We start from the raw sequence: 17102 nt of genomic DNA, 5'->3' as shown, positions 1-17102 counted from the left end.
TGACACACACTATTGAAATAAGGCGCCCTCTCTAAGCTGCAGCGTGGAGTCTGTTCCCCCAGTTCCCTTCAGACAGCTGCCAGAGCACTGCGGCTACTGTCTTCCTGGCCCGCAGCCCTGGACCTATAGAGGTCCGTGACGGTGAACAGTCTACTCTCTGATGACCTGTTGTAGAATATTTGTTCACACATGTGTGAAGATGTGTCACTGTAATTGGTGTAGTAGAAAGCTGAACAGCCAATAGGAAGGCAGAAGAAGTTAGGTAGGACTTCTGGGCATACAGAATGGAGGAGGGGCAAAGAACCACATGGCAGAGCATAGATGAATAGAAACAGGTTAAGTTACACGAGCTGGTTGTGAACAAGCCTCAGCTAAAGGCCAAAGTTTCTTAATTAGTCTCCGTGTCACTATTTGGGGGGGAGGGGGCTGGTGGTCCCAAAAATAAAGTTCAACACTAATGACCCATCATTCACATACAGAAAAGGAATCACAAACAAGAGCTCATCCCTTCCCTGAAACTTCCAGGCATGATTAATCACAATAAATAGCTGTTACCTTCTTAAAGTTCCTTCCTTGGAAAGACATCATTATTTATGAAATAGGTGAAGGTAATAATGAATCTCTACTCCAGAACTCAATATATTATGCAAACACTTAACTACACTAAGGTTGCCTTCCCTTCTGTATTAAAAAAACAAAAAACAAAAAGCAAAAGCACAGTAACAAATACCAGATGGTAAAACTAAACTAGGTACCTTGGATATATTAGGTATACTGCATGTGGTCAAACATTCAATTAGGAGTCAAGAAGTGACTGCATTTGTTTTTTTGTTTGTTTGTTTGTTTTGGAACAAGGCCTCATATAGCCCAGGCTGGCCTTGAACTCCTGATCCTAACTCAGCTTCTCAAATGCTAGGATTACAGGCATCTACCACTAACACCTCAATAGAACTTTTAAAAATGCGTTTATTATTCATGTGCATGTACCTACGTGAAATTAGCTATATTGTGTGCATGCAAGTGCCCATGAATCTATGTATACCGTGACCGTGCAGTGCCCACAGAGGAGAGAGGGCGGCATGGACCCTCTGGAACTGAAGTTACAGTTAGCTGTGAACCACCAGGTAGGTACTGGGAGCAGAACGTGAATCCTCTGCGAGAGCAGTAAAAGCTCTTAACTACTGATCCATCTCTCCAGCCCCCTGGCGGTATTCTTAAAAACTTAGCATAAATGTACTTTGAAAGTACAAGAAAATCTGTAAATATTTTTATATTTTCCTAATGAGATTTAAAGCTTACAAAGTGCACAAAGTTGACATTTCATATTCCATAATTTTACTCAATTAAATTACATTTAAAACAGTGATTGTTACAATCTGCTCTGGGTCACACAGGCGCTGCTGACACTGTCAGCTGAAGGTGACAGCTCTTCCGGAATGAAAATTCTTGGCGCATGATAGAGTAAGGCTTGGAGTAGCCTTACAGAGGATAATAAGCAAAAAGAGAGTAACTCATAGCGTTTTGTATCTGAAAACATTCTTGGGGTCCTAAGTTCTTATTAGCATTTATGGCTTATTTTATTCTGCTAATGCAATGTCATTAGAGCAAGCTGAGAAATTCCGTTTTATTCCCAACGCACCCCCACCCTGGGCCATCAAAACCCTGAAAGTGAGTGGAGACGGCATGGCTTGGCTGGCTATCCTGAGAAGACCCCAGCTAAGCCTCCGACGGTGCACTGGATCCAGTTCCCAGCACTCAGCCACATCTCAAAGCCTCACGTTAGTCTAGTTTCTGTCAAAGGGAAAATGTCTCTACATCTGAAAACAATCAGCTCCCCCATAAAACACAAACTGTTCCAAAAGAGAATAGGGATAATTACATCAAGGATCTCCTCATATCTCCTGGCTGTCCTGTTCAGGTCATCGTCTTTCTCCGCGATCTTTCTATGCAGCTGCTGCGTCTCTTCTTGGTGGCTCTCCAGAAGCTCAGCTTCCACCTCCTGGGCCTTATCTAGTGCAGGACAAGGGACACGCATAAGCAAACATGCGTGACTATCTATATGCCAACAGCAGTAGGAATTCTCATTTCAAATCAATGTTCATGAAATCCAGAAGAACGGGCATGCTGAGGTGTGAAGCAGGTTTGAGAACTTTCTAGAGGACTTGGAAGAGCACTGTCTCGGACAAAGACCATTTTCCATTTTCCCCCTAGTTAATGTGGTAGGTACACCTACCACAAGGGCAAAAAGAGAATAGACTGTGGACCAATAGGGGATGTCCTTCTGTATATATGTTTCTCTTATTGGTTCATGAATAAAACATTATTTGGTCAATAGAGGCAGGAAGATAGGCGGGACTAGGAGACGAGGAGACTTCAAACAGACTCCATGTAGCCGAAAAGGAGTAGCAGATCTGGGCATTCTCCAGTAAGTCAAGACCACATGGAAATACACAGATTTATAGAAATGGGTTAATAATAAAGACAGAGATAACAAAAAAGAAACCCTAGTCATCGGCCAATAGCTTTGTAATTAATATAGCATCCATGAACACTTTGGGGCTGAGAGGGCCGGAAGGACCTGGCAGGACAAGAAAAATCCAGCAGCAGTGGACTCTGCCGAGGGTAGTCGCTGCTGGGTTCAAGACTGTACTCACGGATGGTCTCCTGGATGGTCCTTTCTAGTTCCTGCTCTTTCTGAGCCAGCTGGGTGTTAAACTCCCTCATCAGCTGCTTCAGGATGGACGTGTGCTTCAACTCCAGGTCCTCTTGCTCCTGTCTGAGTAACAAGAGTGGACAGCGATGATGATGACAGCTACCTCTAAACAGCACATTGTTACAAAGCTGTTTCAAAAACAGCTTGCACAATGTGCTCTCACTGTTATGGAGGCAATTGTGAGTGCGTCTGTGGGTCCAGGTAGAGAAAACTAGAGATAGAAACTCTGAATACCTTCAGTGACTAACTGTGGGGCCGGGGTTACGGCTCTTTCCCACTTTAAACTTCTCCCCTACACACGCATGTTACTGTCATGCAACAGTGAGGCCATTACTCGCCTGCAAGAAAAGGTGTGTCCTCTTAACGAACACGGAATAACACTCACTGCCTTCTGCCCCGAATTCATTTCCCCCCAGCATTTAACTTAATGGATTTATGTAACGCTTTGGGCAGGTGCAAGTATCTGCATGACACACTGCGCGTGCGTGTGTAACACACACACACGCGCACACACACACAGACGCGCACGCACACGCGTGAACGCACGCGCACACATCCACCGGGTAGGAACAGCACTCACTTGAGCTTCATGTCTGCTTCCAGCGCGCACTCTTTCTTCAGGATGTCCAGCTCCTGCTGGTGTTCCTTTCTCAGCACCCGAAGATCTTTCTGCAGCCTTGCCACCTCCCTGCTCAGCTTCTGCTTCTCCCGCTCCGCCCCTGCTAACTTTAACTCCAGGTCATTATCATGATGCTGGGTGTCCATGTTATTCCCCAATTTCGGCTGGATCACCTGTGACTTGGAATTTTCCTCAGAACTATCTTCCAAAATTTCCACAGATTGATTTTTCCCACCCATTTCTTGCTGTGAGGCTTGCGACTTCTCGTATTTCAGGGTCAGCTTTTCCATTTCCAGTCTGTGTGAGTCCCTCTCTCTTACTAAGTCAGACTCCAGCTCTTTAACCTTCCGCTCCAGGGTCTGGCAGGCCAGCTCCCTTTCCTGGAGGGTTTTCTGGACACTGTCAACCACACTGGCCAAGTTTTGCTTCATCCCTGTATTATTTTTACCGGCTTCTTCCCCCATGGGCTGGGGCACAATGAAGGAACAGTTCGCCTTCTTTTCTGTGAGTTCTTCTTGAAGACGTCCTATCAAACTCTCATCATTGAGCGGTTTGGCTTGGATGTCGTCTAACTTCGTGGCGAGCTGCACTTCGGTCGGAGATAACTTTGACTCACCCATCCTCTGCTCCAGACTGTGCAGCAGCCTTTCTCTTTCAACTAATCTTCTCTGTAGTGTGCAGATCCTCTCTTCACATGCCTTGCGCGTACAGCCTTGGGAATCGGCTGCTCCTTGTTCAGGAGATGCTGCTGCGTTTTGTATGGACGTGGACACAACTGGCATCTCCGACTGGAGGGAAGTTTGTAGGTTTTTAAGTTGTTCTTCCAGGGTGTGAACTTGCTCTTCTCTGCCTTGCAGTTTCGCATTCAGCTCGCTCAGCTGGCTCTCGGCCTCCCGCCGCTTCTCTTCCATCTGAGACAGCAACTGCTTCCTGATGGCAGCGATCTTCTGCTCCGCCTTCCTCTTCAGCTCCACTTTCGAAGTGCTTTCCAGCTCAAGCTTCTCTTCTAAAGCTTTTAACTCCCCGTCTCTGCTTTTCACACTCGAATTCACATGTTCTAGTTCTTTCTTCAGGTTTCCAAGTTCGGCTTCCAGGGAGGACACTTGCTGTTCTAGGCTCAGGACCTTTTCCTCGGCCTCCCTAACCTTGTTGTCTTTCTCCTCTGCCAGCTCTTCCAAGTGCTGAAGTTTCTGAACCAGTTCATTCCGCTCAGTGTCCTTCTGTTGGCTGTAACTCTTAAGTGTTTCATTTAGGGACTCAATTTCTTCTCTCCTGTGAACGATACAGTCCTCTAACTCAGCAACCCTTGCCGTCTGCGTCTTTAACTCGGCCTCTAAGTCACACTCTTTCTTCTCCATCTCGCCCTTCCTGTCCTCCATCTCGCCCTTCAAACACTCGAACCGTTTATTCTGCTGACCAAGGTCTTCCCTCAGCAGCTGTATCTGCTCGTCCTTTTCAGCGGCTTCCTTGGCTTTTACGTCAAGCTGTGTGTGCAGGTCTTTAATGGTGCTCTGGTACTGTGCGAATTTGGGCTGGGCTTTTCTCTTCCACTCTGAGAACTTGTTGGACCAATGATCTGCCTGCTCAAGAGCAGACATTTTCTCCTTACTCAGAGTATCGACTTTCAAAGACAGCTCTTGCAGCTGAGCTTGCAGCTCCATCTGCCGGTCCTCGTGCTGCTTGTTCAGGGACGAAATGGCCGCTGCTTTGTCACTTAGGCTGACGCTGTTCCCCAGTTGAGCGTTGAGGTCACTGAGCTGTGTGCGAAGGCTGTCCGTCTCTGCCGTCTTCTCGGAGAGCTCCCCTCTCAGTAGTGTAAGGGCATTGATGTTCTCCGATAACTCTTTCTTCAGCTGTGTAATGCAGGACTCCTTCTCCGAGGCCGCCTGCTGCTGCTGGCCGCCTTCCTTCTGTAAGGCTTCCTTTTCTGTGACGAGACCCTCGATATCGGCCTTCATGGCCTTAATCTGACTTTCTTTTTCTTCCAGCTGATGGGTGACCTGTTGAACAGAGCTCTTTAGTGTGTGTTGCTCTTCTGTGAGCTTTCTGAGTTGTGCTTCTAAGTCAGAAACGTGGCGCGTTTTCATGAGCAGCGCCTCCCTAACTGTGGCGGTGCGCTGCCGACAGCGGGAAAGCCTAGACAGAATGGCATCTGTTTTGTCACCGCTGACGCTGAGGAGTTCATTTGTTTTAGCTTCTAACAAAGCTTTGGTTTTCTCACAGCGACTGTCTAGCTGAGCTGCGAGTTCCCCAAGCAGGGTTTTGAGGTTCAAGCTTTTGTCCTCTAGGCTCTTGCTACTGCTTTCCTGAAGAGCCCTGCAGCTGTGGAGCTCCTCCTCTGCAGCCTGCACCTTGCCCGTCAGCTCAGAAACTCTGAGCGTCTCCTTCTCGGTCAGCACTCTGAGCTCAGCCAGCTCCTCCTCAAGGGAAGCCTTCTCATTCAGAGAACGACCCAAATCGACTTCCAGCGTTTCAACTTGGGATTTCAACTGAGTCTCCTTCTGAGAGAGTGAGCTGATGTGAGCGGACTTCTGCTCTAACTGCTCCTGCAGACGGGCTAGCGCGGTGCCCTGCTCAGCCACTGCCTCCTTCAGCCGCATGGCTTCCTTGTTCACCTCCTCTTTGTCAGACTGCAGTGTGAGGACCCTCTGCCTCAGCTCTGCCAGCTCCTGCTGCTTCTCCTCCATCCGCCTCTCGTGCTTGTCCCGAAGCTCTTCGGCTTGCTGGCTCAGCCTCTTTTCCCAGCACTCTGTGACGTCATCAAGCTCCCGCTGGTGAGCTTTGGTCAGGCTTTCTATCTGCTGCGTTTGGTTGGCCTCCAGTCTTGACACTGTGTCACTGATCCCAGCGGAGCTGGCCTGTGCCATTTCCAGGATTTGGGCATTGAACTGTCTCTCTTTCTGACTGAGCTCCAGGACGGTATTTTCAAGCTCTTTCTTAAGTTTGGCTTCCTGATCCAACAACTTTTTCTTCGTTTCTTGCATTTCTTTTGCTTTCTGCTTAATTTTTTCCATCCTTTTTTCCTGATTTTTAAATTTGGTTTCATATTCCTCATGCAAAATGCTCATACTTTCTTCTTTAGAAGACAATTTCTGTTTGAGGGCCTCGATCTCTTTGGCCTGTTCTTCTCGCATCTGTAAAATGACATTTTCCTTTTCCATCAGAATTTGCTTTGTTTGCTCCTTCTCCACGTGGCTGTCCTTGAGCTGTGACTCGTGCAGCTGGGCTAAGGACCTCCCTTTCTCCTCCAGCTCACGCTTCTGTTCCTCAAGCTGCCGCACCTGTGCGCTCAGAGCGTCTAATTCCACACACGTGTGCTTTCTTTGTGTCTCCATGTCAGCTACCTGCTTGGCAAGAAGGTTCTTCTCTGATTCCAGATCCAGCACCTTCTGCCGCATTTGGGCCAGCTGCTCCTCATACATGCCCGTCTGCTCCTGTGTGCTGCTCTGCTGTTTGTGGAGGAGGTCCAGCTTAGCCAAGGCCTGCTGCAGCTCCCCGGCAGACTTTTGAAGATAAGCTTCAAGATCGTCTATGCGAGCCTGCTGCTCTTTCAGGTGATCGTCTCTCTCCTTCAGGAGAAGCTCCAGCCGATTCAGTTCATCTTTCAAGGCCTTCTCAGTTCTCTGAACAGTTATTTCTTGTTCCTTACTGATGCTGTCCACCTCACGCTGGTGGTGACGCCTCTGCTCCTCCAGCTCGGCCTCGAGGGCCTGCTTCATTCTGTCCGCATCACCCCTCAGGACAGAAAGCTCCTGGGCCAGCTGCTCACGGGCTTTCAGCGCTTCCGCCAGCTCAGAGGACAGGGACTCCAGCTCTGCCTGCTTCACATCCAGCTTCTGCAAGGTCTTTTCATTCATGGCCTGGAGATGACCCTCCTTCTCCTTTAGTAGGGCGCCTTTTTCCTGTTCGTACTTCTCTCTGAGCTCCTCCACGGCAGCCTGGTGCTGCTGAGCCAGGCCCTGGAGCCTCTCGGCCCACAGGCCGTCCTGCTGCTGCTGGAGGCGCCCCAGTTCTGCCCGGTGCGCCTCAGTCACGGCTGTGAGCTCTTTCTTGTGCTTATTCTTCTCAGCTTCCAAATGAACAGCTAAATGCTCTGACTGAGTTTTGCTTTCTTCTAAGCTTTTTTCCAGAGAGGTTTCCAATTCAAGTATTCTCTGTTAATGAAAACAGGCGCGTTTTTTATTAATGCACATACTTGTTTGTTAGCAGAGATGCAGAGATCATGTGGACCTACCTAGAGGCTACAATTTGGACACTTCACATACCAGACAAAACATAAGAAAGGGCAGGCAATACACCTTGCTCAGTCACTAATGGGATCATAAACAAACTCGGTTCTGGGCTTGTTCTATGTACTTGGGTAACCATTTCAACTATCTCTATTTTCAAAAGTATTCTAATGGGAAAGTTAAAAAAGAGAAAATGAATCACAAAACAAATAATAATGGCAGTGAGCTTGGTAGGATTAGACCTCCATACTCCATGCTTTTAGGTTACACTAATATTTTATTACTTTTATAATTTAACTTTAGAGGGAAAGTATCTCATTTTTCTACTCCCAAAGGCATGTACTTTAACAGTTTTAAAACTTTTATTACTTGGGGGGAGGGGAGCTACAGGGGCCCAGAGGTCTCAGAGATCTTCAGGAATTCGTCCTCTCTCTCCACTGTGGGTTTAGGATGAGACTCAGATGGCCAGGCTCTGTGGCAATCACTTTGCCCTGAGCCATCTCACTAGCCTGGCATATTTTGTTTTGTTTAAGAAGCTTCTTATACATAATTTACCAAAGGTGTCTGTTATCTCACAGAATATTCACTCTGAACATCAGAGCTGGGAAGGTCCTAAGAGACTGGCAAGTCCAATCTCTCGGTGGCTGTCAAAGAAAGTGAGGTGCAATGCACTGCTGATCAAGCAAGTGCTTCCGTGACGTCACACCCACCAGTTGCACGCCTGAGGTGTGGGTAAAGGAAAAGCAAAGACGGCTGACAACTGTTTGACAAGAGTGGAGGACCTACATTCTATCAGCAGGTTTTACTGCAGCAGCACATCGCTACTACTAAGGAAAGGGACTACGCACACTGAAGACATACAGATACTTCATTCCAGCACCATGTAAACATGGAAAAAATGGGTGATTTTAAACCTCAAAGTATGGCATCAGTGTAACTAGACTATGACAAAAGACGAGTAAGGATTATATTTAGGACACACTGCATGATGAAGCCAGACAAGCAGTAAGGTTTGAGAACACCCGCTGCCGATGAAGTGCGGCCATTTCCTAGTGATGAAGGCGGGTTAGCGTAGAGTGGAGACAGCTGCAGGCTGTGTGTGCTAAAGGCGGAATGGAGGCCCGCCAGAGACATGGGGGCCCAAGATGAAGAGCGTGTGTATGTAAACCCGACCCCACGAGCCAATCAGAGCTTCATACTGACTGGAGACAGACACACGCATCCCCAGCTCCGGGGACAGTCCCCACAGACACATGTATCCCCAGCTCTGGAGCCCACACAGCACGTGAACTTACAGTTCGGTAAGCCTCTGCTTCTCGCCCAAGTTCCTGGAGTTTATTTTCACTCTCTGAAAGGATTGCTTTTTTCTGCAGCTCCAACTCTTCTAGAGCCAATGATCCTTGCTGCTCTTTTTCTTGGGTGAGCTTCAAATATTCTGACTGATTCTTCTCCTGTGCCAAAAACAATACCATCTTAATCCCACATAAATCTTCAGCATTCCCAAAGCCCTTCAATGGGACCACGCTTTCTATTTGATCTGCACCAAATCCTGTGAGGTAATCAACAACATCTCAATGCAGGATCCAGGCTCTGAGCCCTTCCAGTGTAGCCAGCTCTGAAAAGATTCCATTTAGTACAGGAGCATCCCTAGCAATGGCTAAGAGCACTTTCATCATTAGATTAGCACACCTGACTGTAATTTCTTCATTGCACTCCAACTTAAGGGTGCTTATCTATATTGTTGCTTAAAGAGCGAGCATTGTTTCACAGTATTTACACATCACTATACCATGGAGACACACGGGTTTTTACAAAATGATTTCATACTACAAAATAGACTAATAGTAGGATAGAATTATCCACAACCTCAATTTCAGTATGTTTAAGTAGGAAATGTTAAAACCTATTGAATTAAGGAGTTGTGTGCGCCTGTTTGTGTGTCTTTCTTCTTCAACGTGAGTGAAAGAGAGCTGAGTGTGTCACCTCCTAGACGATAGATAGCATTGATGCCAGAGTTCAAGGCCCACAGCAGGCCCTTACAGCACAGATTCCAGATTCATGTCCCACTTGTGTTCTTTAATTTCCATGCCCCTATTTTTATTTTATGCTGTCCAGATATAACTTAAATATTCTTATATGTTACCCTTAATTTCTTTCTTGAGCAAAATTTTCTTTTCTTTTCCTTGTGGGTTTTTTTTTTGTTTGTTTGTTTGTTTGTCTGGTTAGTTGGTTGGTTTTTGTTTTTTGGTTTGTTTTGTTTTCGTTTTTTTGAGACAGGGTTTCTCTGTGTAACAGCCCTAGCTGTCCTAGAACTCACTCTGTAGACCAGGCTGGCCTCAAGCTCAGAGAACCGCCTGCATCTGCCTCTGCCTCCCAAGTGCTGGGAATAAAGGCGTGCGCCACAACATGTGGGTGCAATTTCAACCACACAATTTTCCTAGCCTTGCATAAGTATACATTAAATCCAAATGTCTATTTCCCTTCCAGAGATTAGAAAATTTATTCTCAGCAAGAATCAATGCTGCTAGAAATGCCAAGAAACTTGGACAATCAGGCAGGGAGAGAAAGGAGAGAGGAAGAGAGGGAGGGAGGGAGGGAGGGAGGGAGGGCCACCACTCCAGACAGTGCCTCCAATCCCGCACTTAAAAATCACACACGTTACTTTGTGGATGATAGTTTCAGCTATTTTCTGAAAAATTTCATATCAACACAAACTACATTTTGGCACTGACACTTTTTTATGGGGACTCAAATGAAAGCTTTTCACCACTGAGGAAAATTACTTTTTATTTAAATATTCAAATCACATTTTCAGCAAAAATGTGAACCTTTGCTTTTCTGACTATTATTTTGTTCATTCGGTTGTGCTATTTTTGCTCTTCAAACATCATATGAATTCAAAGTTTTGCCCTTAAGCTTCAATTTAGAATCGCCTTTGGGAGCCAATCAATGCAGCCAGTACGCTGGGCTTTGAGACACTGACCATCTTTTCCTTTCTCCCCTCTAATTACTGCCTAAGTAGGATGGAAAGGGGCAGGCAAACAAACCAACTGATGAAATCTGGGCGCCTCAGACAATTGATTTCAAACACACTAGGCCAACAAGCCCTTTTTGCTTGCGTCCTGTCCTCTCATACACTGAGGTGGAGGCTGCTGGAAACGTCCACTTCACCCTCGTGCAGGGCAGCTCTGCGGTTACCTCTGACTGAGCAGCACTTACCAGAGCTATCTTCATCTGCTCTTGCAGCTCCCTTTCTCGGCTCTCAAGCCTCCTGGCCAGCTCCTGCTCTTTGCTGGCCAGCTCCTCTGCATGCAGCCTCTGAAGGTCAGCAAGCTGTTCCTCTGCGGTTTTCTGAAAACAAGCCAAAAGGTGAACGCAAGCACCCAGAACAGCCAGGCACCCTTCCCTGAAACTAGTCACGCTACTAACTTGTTAGGAGGAGACACTAGAATACACTCCAAAGTCAGAGGAGTAAAAAGAAAGCCCATCAAAGAGACCGTGGGGCTGCATGGGGCGTGTGGGGCTGCAGCCGCCCGCCCGTCCATAGCCTGAAGTGAATGCCCTGCTATCAGGGTAGAGCAGAGGGGAGCGGAGGGCAGGAGACAAGAACCCTGAACTCACTGTGCTCAGGCTGCACCTAGCTTTCTAGGAAGGCATTGTTTATTAAAGAGTTACTCGCTTTGGTCTTTCTTGGAAAGGAAAATTCAACTTCATAAAACTATCAAGTTCCAGCAATAAAACTAAAAAGTTAATGTAATCAAACACCAAAAGAATGACGGAGGCTGCTCAGAGACAAAAACTTACACGTTAGAATAGCCAACACTGCCCCCAGCACTACCGCCAACAGACAGGTGTGGAGGGGGGGCTATCAGGCAGGCAGAGAGCAGATGCTCAAACACAGGGACTATCACAGTGTGCATTGCGTGCACGCGCGCAGACACACACACACACGCACGCACGCACACACACACGCACGCACGCACGCACGCACGCACACACAGCATCCAGAAAAAAGAGGGCATACACTCACCATCTTACACCCTTATTACACAATAGAGATAACAGCATGTCGGGGGCAAAGGGCACGTTACTATACACATGGTTTGGAGTATGATGGAAGTCCCCTGGGGGCACATAATTAAACACATGACTTAGAGTCTGCCAGTAGTGCGCTGGGAAAAACTAAACTGAATTTCAACCTTATTCTTTGTTCCAAATAAATTTCAGTCAGAACAAAGATTCAACCACAAACAAATCAAAGTATCCAAACCTTAAAAGAAAACAACAGAATTAAAGAAAAAAAAAAAAAAAAAAAAAAAAAACCATAAAGCATGGTGACTAACATCTGTAACCCAGCATTTGGGAGGCTGAGGCACGAAATAGCAGCTAGCCTGAGCTACATGGGGAATCCTGCCTCAGACCCCAAAATAAAAACACACAAAGGGAAAAAAACAAAACAAACAAACAAAAAAAAAAACCCAATGGTCTCAGAATTGGGTGTGTGTGTGTGTGTTTTGGTTTATGTCATGACTAGACTGAACCCAGGGCCCTGTACATGCTAGGCATGTGCCTGCCACTGACCTATGTCCCCAGTCCCCCATGTGTTTTAAAACAGAGCTGAAGGCAGACCCCTGAGATGGCTCAGCACTTTACAGCACTTGCAGCCAAACTCATAATCCTAGTCTGAGTCCTACGTCCCAAGTAGTGTAAGGAGAAAACCAATTCTCTCAAGATGCCCTCTAACCTATACCCAGACAGCAAATAAACAAACAAACAAACGAATGAACGAATGAATGAATGAATGAAATTATAATTAAACGCAACAAAATCTAGGAGGCAGTTAAAGAATAAAACAGTAATCTTAAATACCAAGAAAAGAAAACTTCCTGTTCAACAGAAAAGGAGTATTTGAGTAAGTTCCTTAGAGCCAAAGGACTCTAGCTCCCACTATCAGTAAAGAGCTTCTCCAAACAAATAATGAGGACAACAAGCCACTCAACCCAATATAAGAACAAGCCAAGGATTTGATCAGGCAGCTCAAAGTGGAAAAAACACATTTCAGCATGAAACGCTCACCATGCTGGCAAGACTTCTGCAGGTAACAACGATGACAGTTGTTGTTTTCACGCTAAGCCCAGGGTAAAAGAGAAGCAGACTATCTTTGTGACGAGGGGAACTTCCAACACCTGGCTGTAAAAGTCTACCCTGCCCATCACAGGGCTTGGAGCAAGCAGACCAATAATTAAAAACAGATATACTTTTTTTCTGGAGAAAAAATGGATTCACTTTAAAGAATCTACCAAAAAGGAATGTATAAGAGAGCCAATACGCATAATGCTAGTGCGTAGAATCAGCAGTAGCAAACACTGGCAATCTAATACCAGCAGGACACTGACTCACGCAAGAGAACTTTATATGAGGGGATCTTGAGCAGCCTATAAATAAATGGCACCATGACCAGCTATCAGTGTAGATAGTTCTGACACTAAAGGGCACCAGACAATAGAAACCTAACGCGGGGACCATCTCTGTAAGCATATTTAAAAAGAAGCTTGTTCTTTTTGGAAAAACTAAAAGGCGGCTGGATGCCCAGTGTTGTGTGTGCTGGGCAAGCACTCACCGTCAGGGCTGCATTCCCAGCCCTCACTGGACACTGTTTATCTTTCAGTTGTAAGTGTGTGCTCGGTGTGCACGCGTGTGTGATTATGAGCATGCGGAGGACCATGTCCAGTGCCACCTTCTATCGCTCTACATCTTACTTCTTGGCACAGCGAGACTGTCTGGCCACTGCCCCAGCCTCCATCTGTCTCTGCTTCCTCAGTCTTAGGGTTACAGGCGTGCACAGCTAGCTACACTCGGCTCTCTCCTTGGGTGCTGGGGTCCAAACAAAGGGACCAAATCTGCACAACAAATGCATTACTGCACCATCACCCCAGCCTCATCTTTTGACTTCTGTCACAGTCATGTCATTATCTTCAAAATAATTCACAAATTATTACTGTTGTTAGACTCCATACTAATATTAACACACATCACATGACCACTTAAAAAGGAAAACATTGAAATTCGCCCAGAATATCCTGCTGGGAAAGAGACGGACCCACAGACGAGGCTGAGGCTGAGGCTGAGGCTGAGGCAGTCAGTGCTGGACAGGATTACATGAGCAGCCCTGGCTCCATCTAAGCCTAAACCCCGGATGGACTAGGTGGGTGGGCACCAAATCTCTCTGTTCCTTGTCCCAATGAGGCAACATTCAATAAGCTCCCCGCCCCCTTTTGCTTTTCCATATTAAAAAATTTAAAACACAGAGAGCTTGAGCCAAGGCCATGTATATCCAGTAATGGACCATAATTAATTGATTCTTTTCTAGATGTTTTCTAGTCCCACAGAGGAAAGTAAATGTGTGAAAATTAGTTTTCCACCCTCTGTATCTGTATGCACAATGTATTTACATAGTAGCCTTCTGCACTAATCAGTAAAAGCTGCAGGCCCTTCCAGATCATTGTAAAACACTTGTTATAGCCTGTAACTTCCTTATTCACTTTAGTGGCCATAACCAAACATCAAGGACAGAAACCAGGAATCGATGAAGGAACAGGAAGAAATAGAGAAATAATCACTGAGAGCAGGTATGAAATGAAGGACAGGAAGGGAGGTAGACTGGGGATCAGGCTATACTAACATGTTCACTTGGCTGGAAAAACTGGAAACCTGGGGGTTTTGAAACTTACTCTTCCTTTTTCTTATGTATCTGCATGCTGTGTGTGGTGCTTGCACTTGAGTGTGGGATGCGGCTGCCATGTGCACACATGTGGGGGCCAGGGGACACTGGGCAGAGTCTTCCTCTCCTATTCTGTGATTTATTGCCTTGGACACAGGTCTCCCATTGAATCAGGAAGTCTGCAGTTTACAGCTATGCTGGCTGACCGGTCAGGCCGCTCTCAGGATCTGCCAGTCTGCAGCCACGCCCAGTTTTTTACCTGGAAGCTGGTGATTCAAACTCTGGCCCTCATGCTTGCACAGCAAGCACTCTCGCATACTGACCAGTTCAGCCTCAGACTCCTTAGTCATAAAAGACAACTTAATAATCTGGGCAGTGGTGATGCACGCTTTTAGTCCCAACACCTAATCGGAAGGATCTCCATGAGTTCCAGGACAGAACTATACAGAGAAATCTTGTCTCAAAAACAAAACAAACAAACAAACAAACAAACAAACAAAACTCTACAACTTTATGGACCGGAAAGATGGCTCAGCAGGTGAAGGCACCTGGCCCTAAGCTTCATGACTTGAATTCTATCTGTAAAGCCCACATGGTAGAAGAAAAAAAACAACTCTCTCAATTTGTACTGACCTCCACACATGCTATAGGACTCATACACACACTCATGCACTCACACACACACACACACACACACACAGCAATTATCTCTGTAAGTTCCAAAGAGACAACTCTATATAAAAATGATTCACTTTGAAAATACCTACATATTTTAAGAGTAAGGAGGACATTAATAACTATCTTTTCAGGGGCTGGGACTGTAGCTCAGTGAGTGGTAAACAAGTGTTCATCATATATGAAGCCAAAGGTTCAATCCTCACCAGTGCATAAAAACCCAGTAAGTCACTAATTGCCCTGGAAAACATTTAAATACCCAACCTTAGTCACATACTCCTAAGTTCCCTGAGTTCTGAGGGTTTGCACTGAAGCAGCTAAGCGATTTACCTTCCTGGAGCCTCAGGTCAGGGAGCCAGTAAGGGGACATCACAGCTGGAGAGGGGGCAAGGCTTTGAAGGACCCAGGGACCTGTCTAAATAGGACCCTCTCTACCAAAGTGCTCTTCACTGCCTCCTGAACATCGCTAAATGCCCAGGGTCTAAAACACAAACTGACTTTCTTACAAGCCAAGCTTTGGAGACTAAACATGGGACTGAAGCCACCCTGATCAAAGTCACCCTTACTTTCGCCACTTGACTCAGTTCCCGCTGAAGACGGCAGCGCTCCTCCTCGCCGGCTCTCTCAACTGCCTTCATCCGTTCGTCCATCTCTGCCTTCATCCTTCTCTGTGCTTCTTCGGTCTTTTGGGCTGCGCTCAAGGCTTTTTCAAGTTCCTCAAAAGCTATAAGGAAAACAGAGGAAAACACGTGTCTCAAGAAGTAATGTCACTGAGTCAAGCGCCCACGGTCCCTTTACAGGTCTAAGAGCAGCTGCAGAAGAGCAGGTGAGAAGCCAAGAGATACTTCCGAGCCGTCCGGCAAGGTCCCACCAAGTGAGAAACTTCCGAGCCATCCGGCAAGGTCCCACCAAGTGAGAGACTTCCGAGCCGTCCGGCAAGGTGCCACCAAGTGTCCCGGGGAAAATCCACGTTTATTGTTGATAAGTCCTGGACTAGAATACTAGGGCTGCTTCTGGTGGCTGAGCTCGGACACATTTCCTGCTCTCTGTTACCTATGCTAACAAGTTCAACAACAGGCCTACTACTCTGTACGATTTTAGTTACATTGTTTGCTCTACAGCTCTCAGCTTCTCCTCGATCACCAATAACTGGGTAATGCCACTGTGTCCTCACTAGGACTTTCTCCTTTTTGTGTTGGGAGTCAGGGTCTCACTATGTAGCCCAGCTGGATTCGAACTTGCAATCCTCCTGCTTCTTCTTCCTGAGTGCTGGGGTTACGGGCATGTGCCACTATGCCTGGCTCACTAGGACATTTTCAAGAATGGAAAAACAATTTTCTTTGGCAAATCTTATTTTCAGACTTTTTAACCATAATATAAAAGAACAGGGGTTTATTTCTTTTTTAAAACATTTATTGGGTGAATCACAAAATTACAATGTACTTCTGAAATGAAACTCACTACATGTGTAAGTTTCCAACTAGGGCTGCTTCTAGCTGACTAGGAAGAAAACTACCTAACGCAATGGTATACAGAAGGGCTCTGCCAACAGCTCATGGGTAAGGTAAGTTCAGGCCCTGGGGACATAATTACCTTTAAGTCTCTAAGGGAACAAAATCGCTCATTAGGCATCCAACCAAGGCATATAACCGCTGGCTAACAGTGTGTGTGTGTGGGTGTGTGTGTGTGTGTGTATGTGTGTGTGTGTGTGTACACCTGTGTAGATGTGTGTGAATACATATGCATGTGTGTACAGATCCATATACACATTTTGAACAAATACCCTATGAAAATCCTATTACTGTTGTCCTAGAATATTTCCTTTAGCCCTTACAGAAGTGCTGAGACTTTCCACTACACACTTAATGGTCAAGAAGGGTTTCCAGTTCCATCAAGAAACAGTCCAGTTCACCACCAACACATGTAATGTATCTTGTATAACCAACCAACTTTTAAGGAATATGGGAGCCTCATCGTAAGGTTGATTTCAGACAATGATTTAGACATAGGCACTATATACCTGCATACAAACAACTATTCTAAAGCAATTTCTTAATAGTAAATAGCATTAGGTATAGAAGGGTTATATATGACTGAACTCTGGAAGCATAGGTCAGTGCTCAACAGCATTAAAAAGTTAATCTT

General features: G+C 46.1%; 1 protein-coding gene across 1 annotated transcript in view; it reads right to left on the bottom strand.

Annotated features, from left to right (window-relative positions):
• The window catches only part of Golga4 (golgin A4), an 81744-nt gene that overhangs the window by 19738 nt on the left and 44904 nt on the right, over positions 1-17102 (bottom strand). Inside the window, exons 13-18 of the mRNA XM_051202200.1 lie at positions 15524-15681; positions 10781-10912; positions 8857-9012; positions 3294-7486; positions 2655-2776; positions 1880-2010 (exon numbers count right to left, since the gene is read on the bottom strand). Coding sequence (XP_051058157.1) covers positions 1880-2010; positions 2655-2776; positions 3294-7486; positions 8857-9012; positions 10781-10912; positions 15524-15681 — 4892 coding nt within the window. The remainder of the gene's footprint in view (positions 1-1879; positions 2011-2654; positions 2777-3293; positions 7487-8856; positions 9013-10780; positions 10913-15523; positions 15682-17102) is intronic.

Source organism: Phodopus roborovskii, unplaced genomic scaffold (genome assembly GCF_943737965.1).
Source record: "Phodopus roborovskii unplaced genomic scaffold, PHOROB, whole genome shotgun sequence".
Taxonomy (NCBI): domain Eukaryota; kingdom Metazoa; phylum Chordata; class Mammalia; order Rodentia; family Cricetidae; genus Phodopus; species Phodopus roborovskii.
The sequence above is the reverse complement of the archived record's forward strand: the minus strand, read 5'-3'. Positions and strand labels throughout refer to the sequence as shown.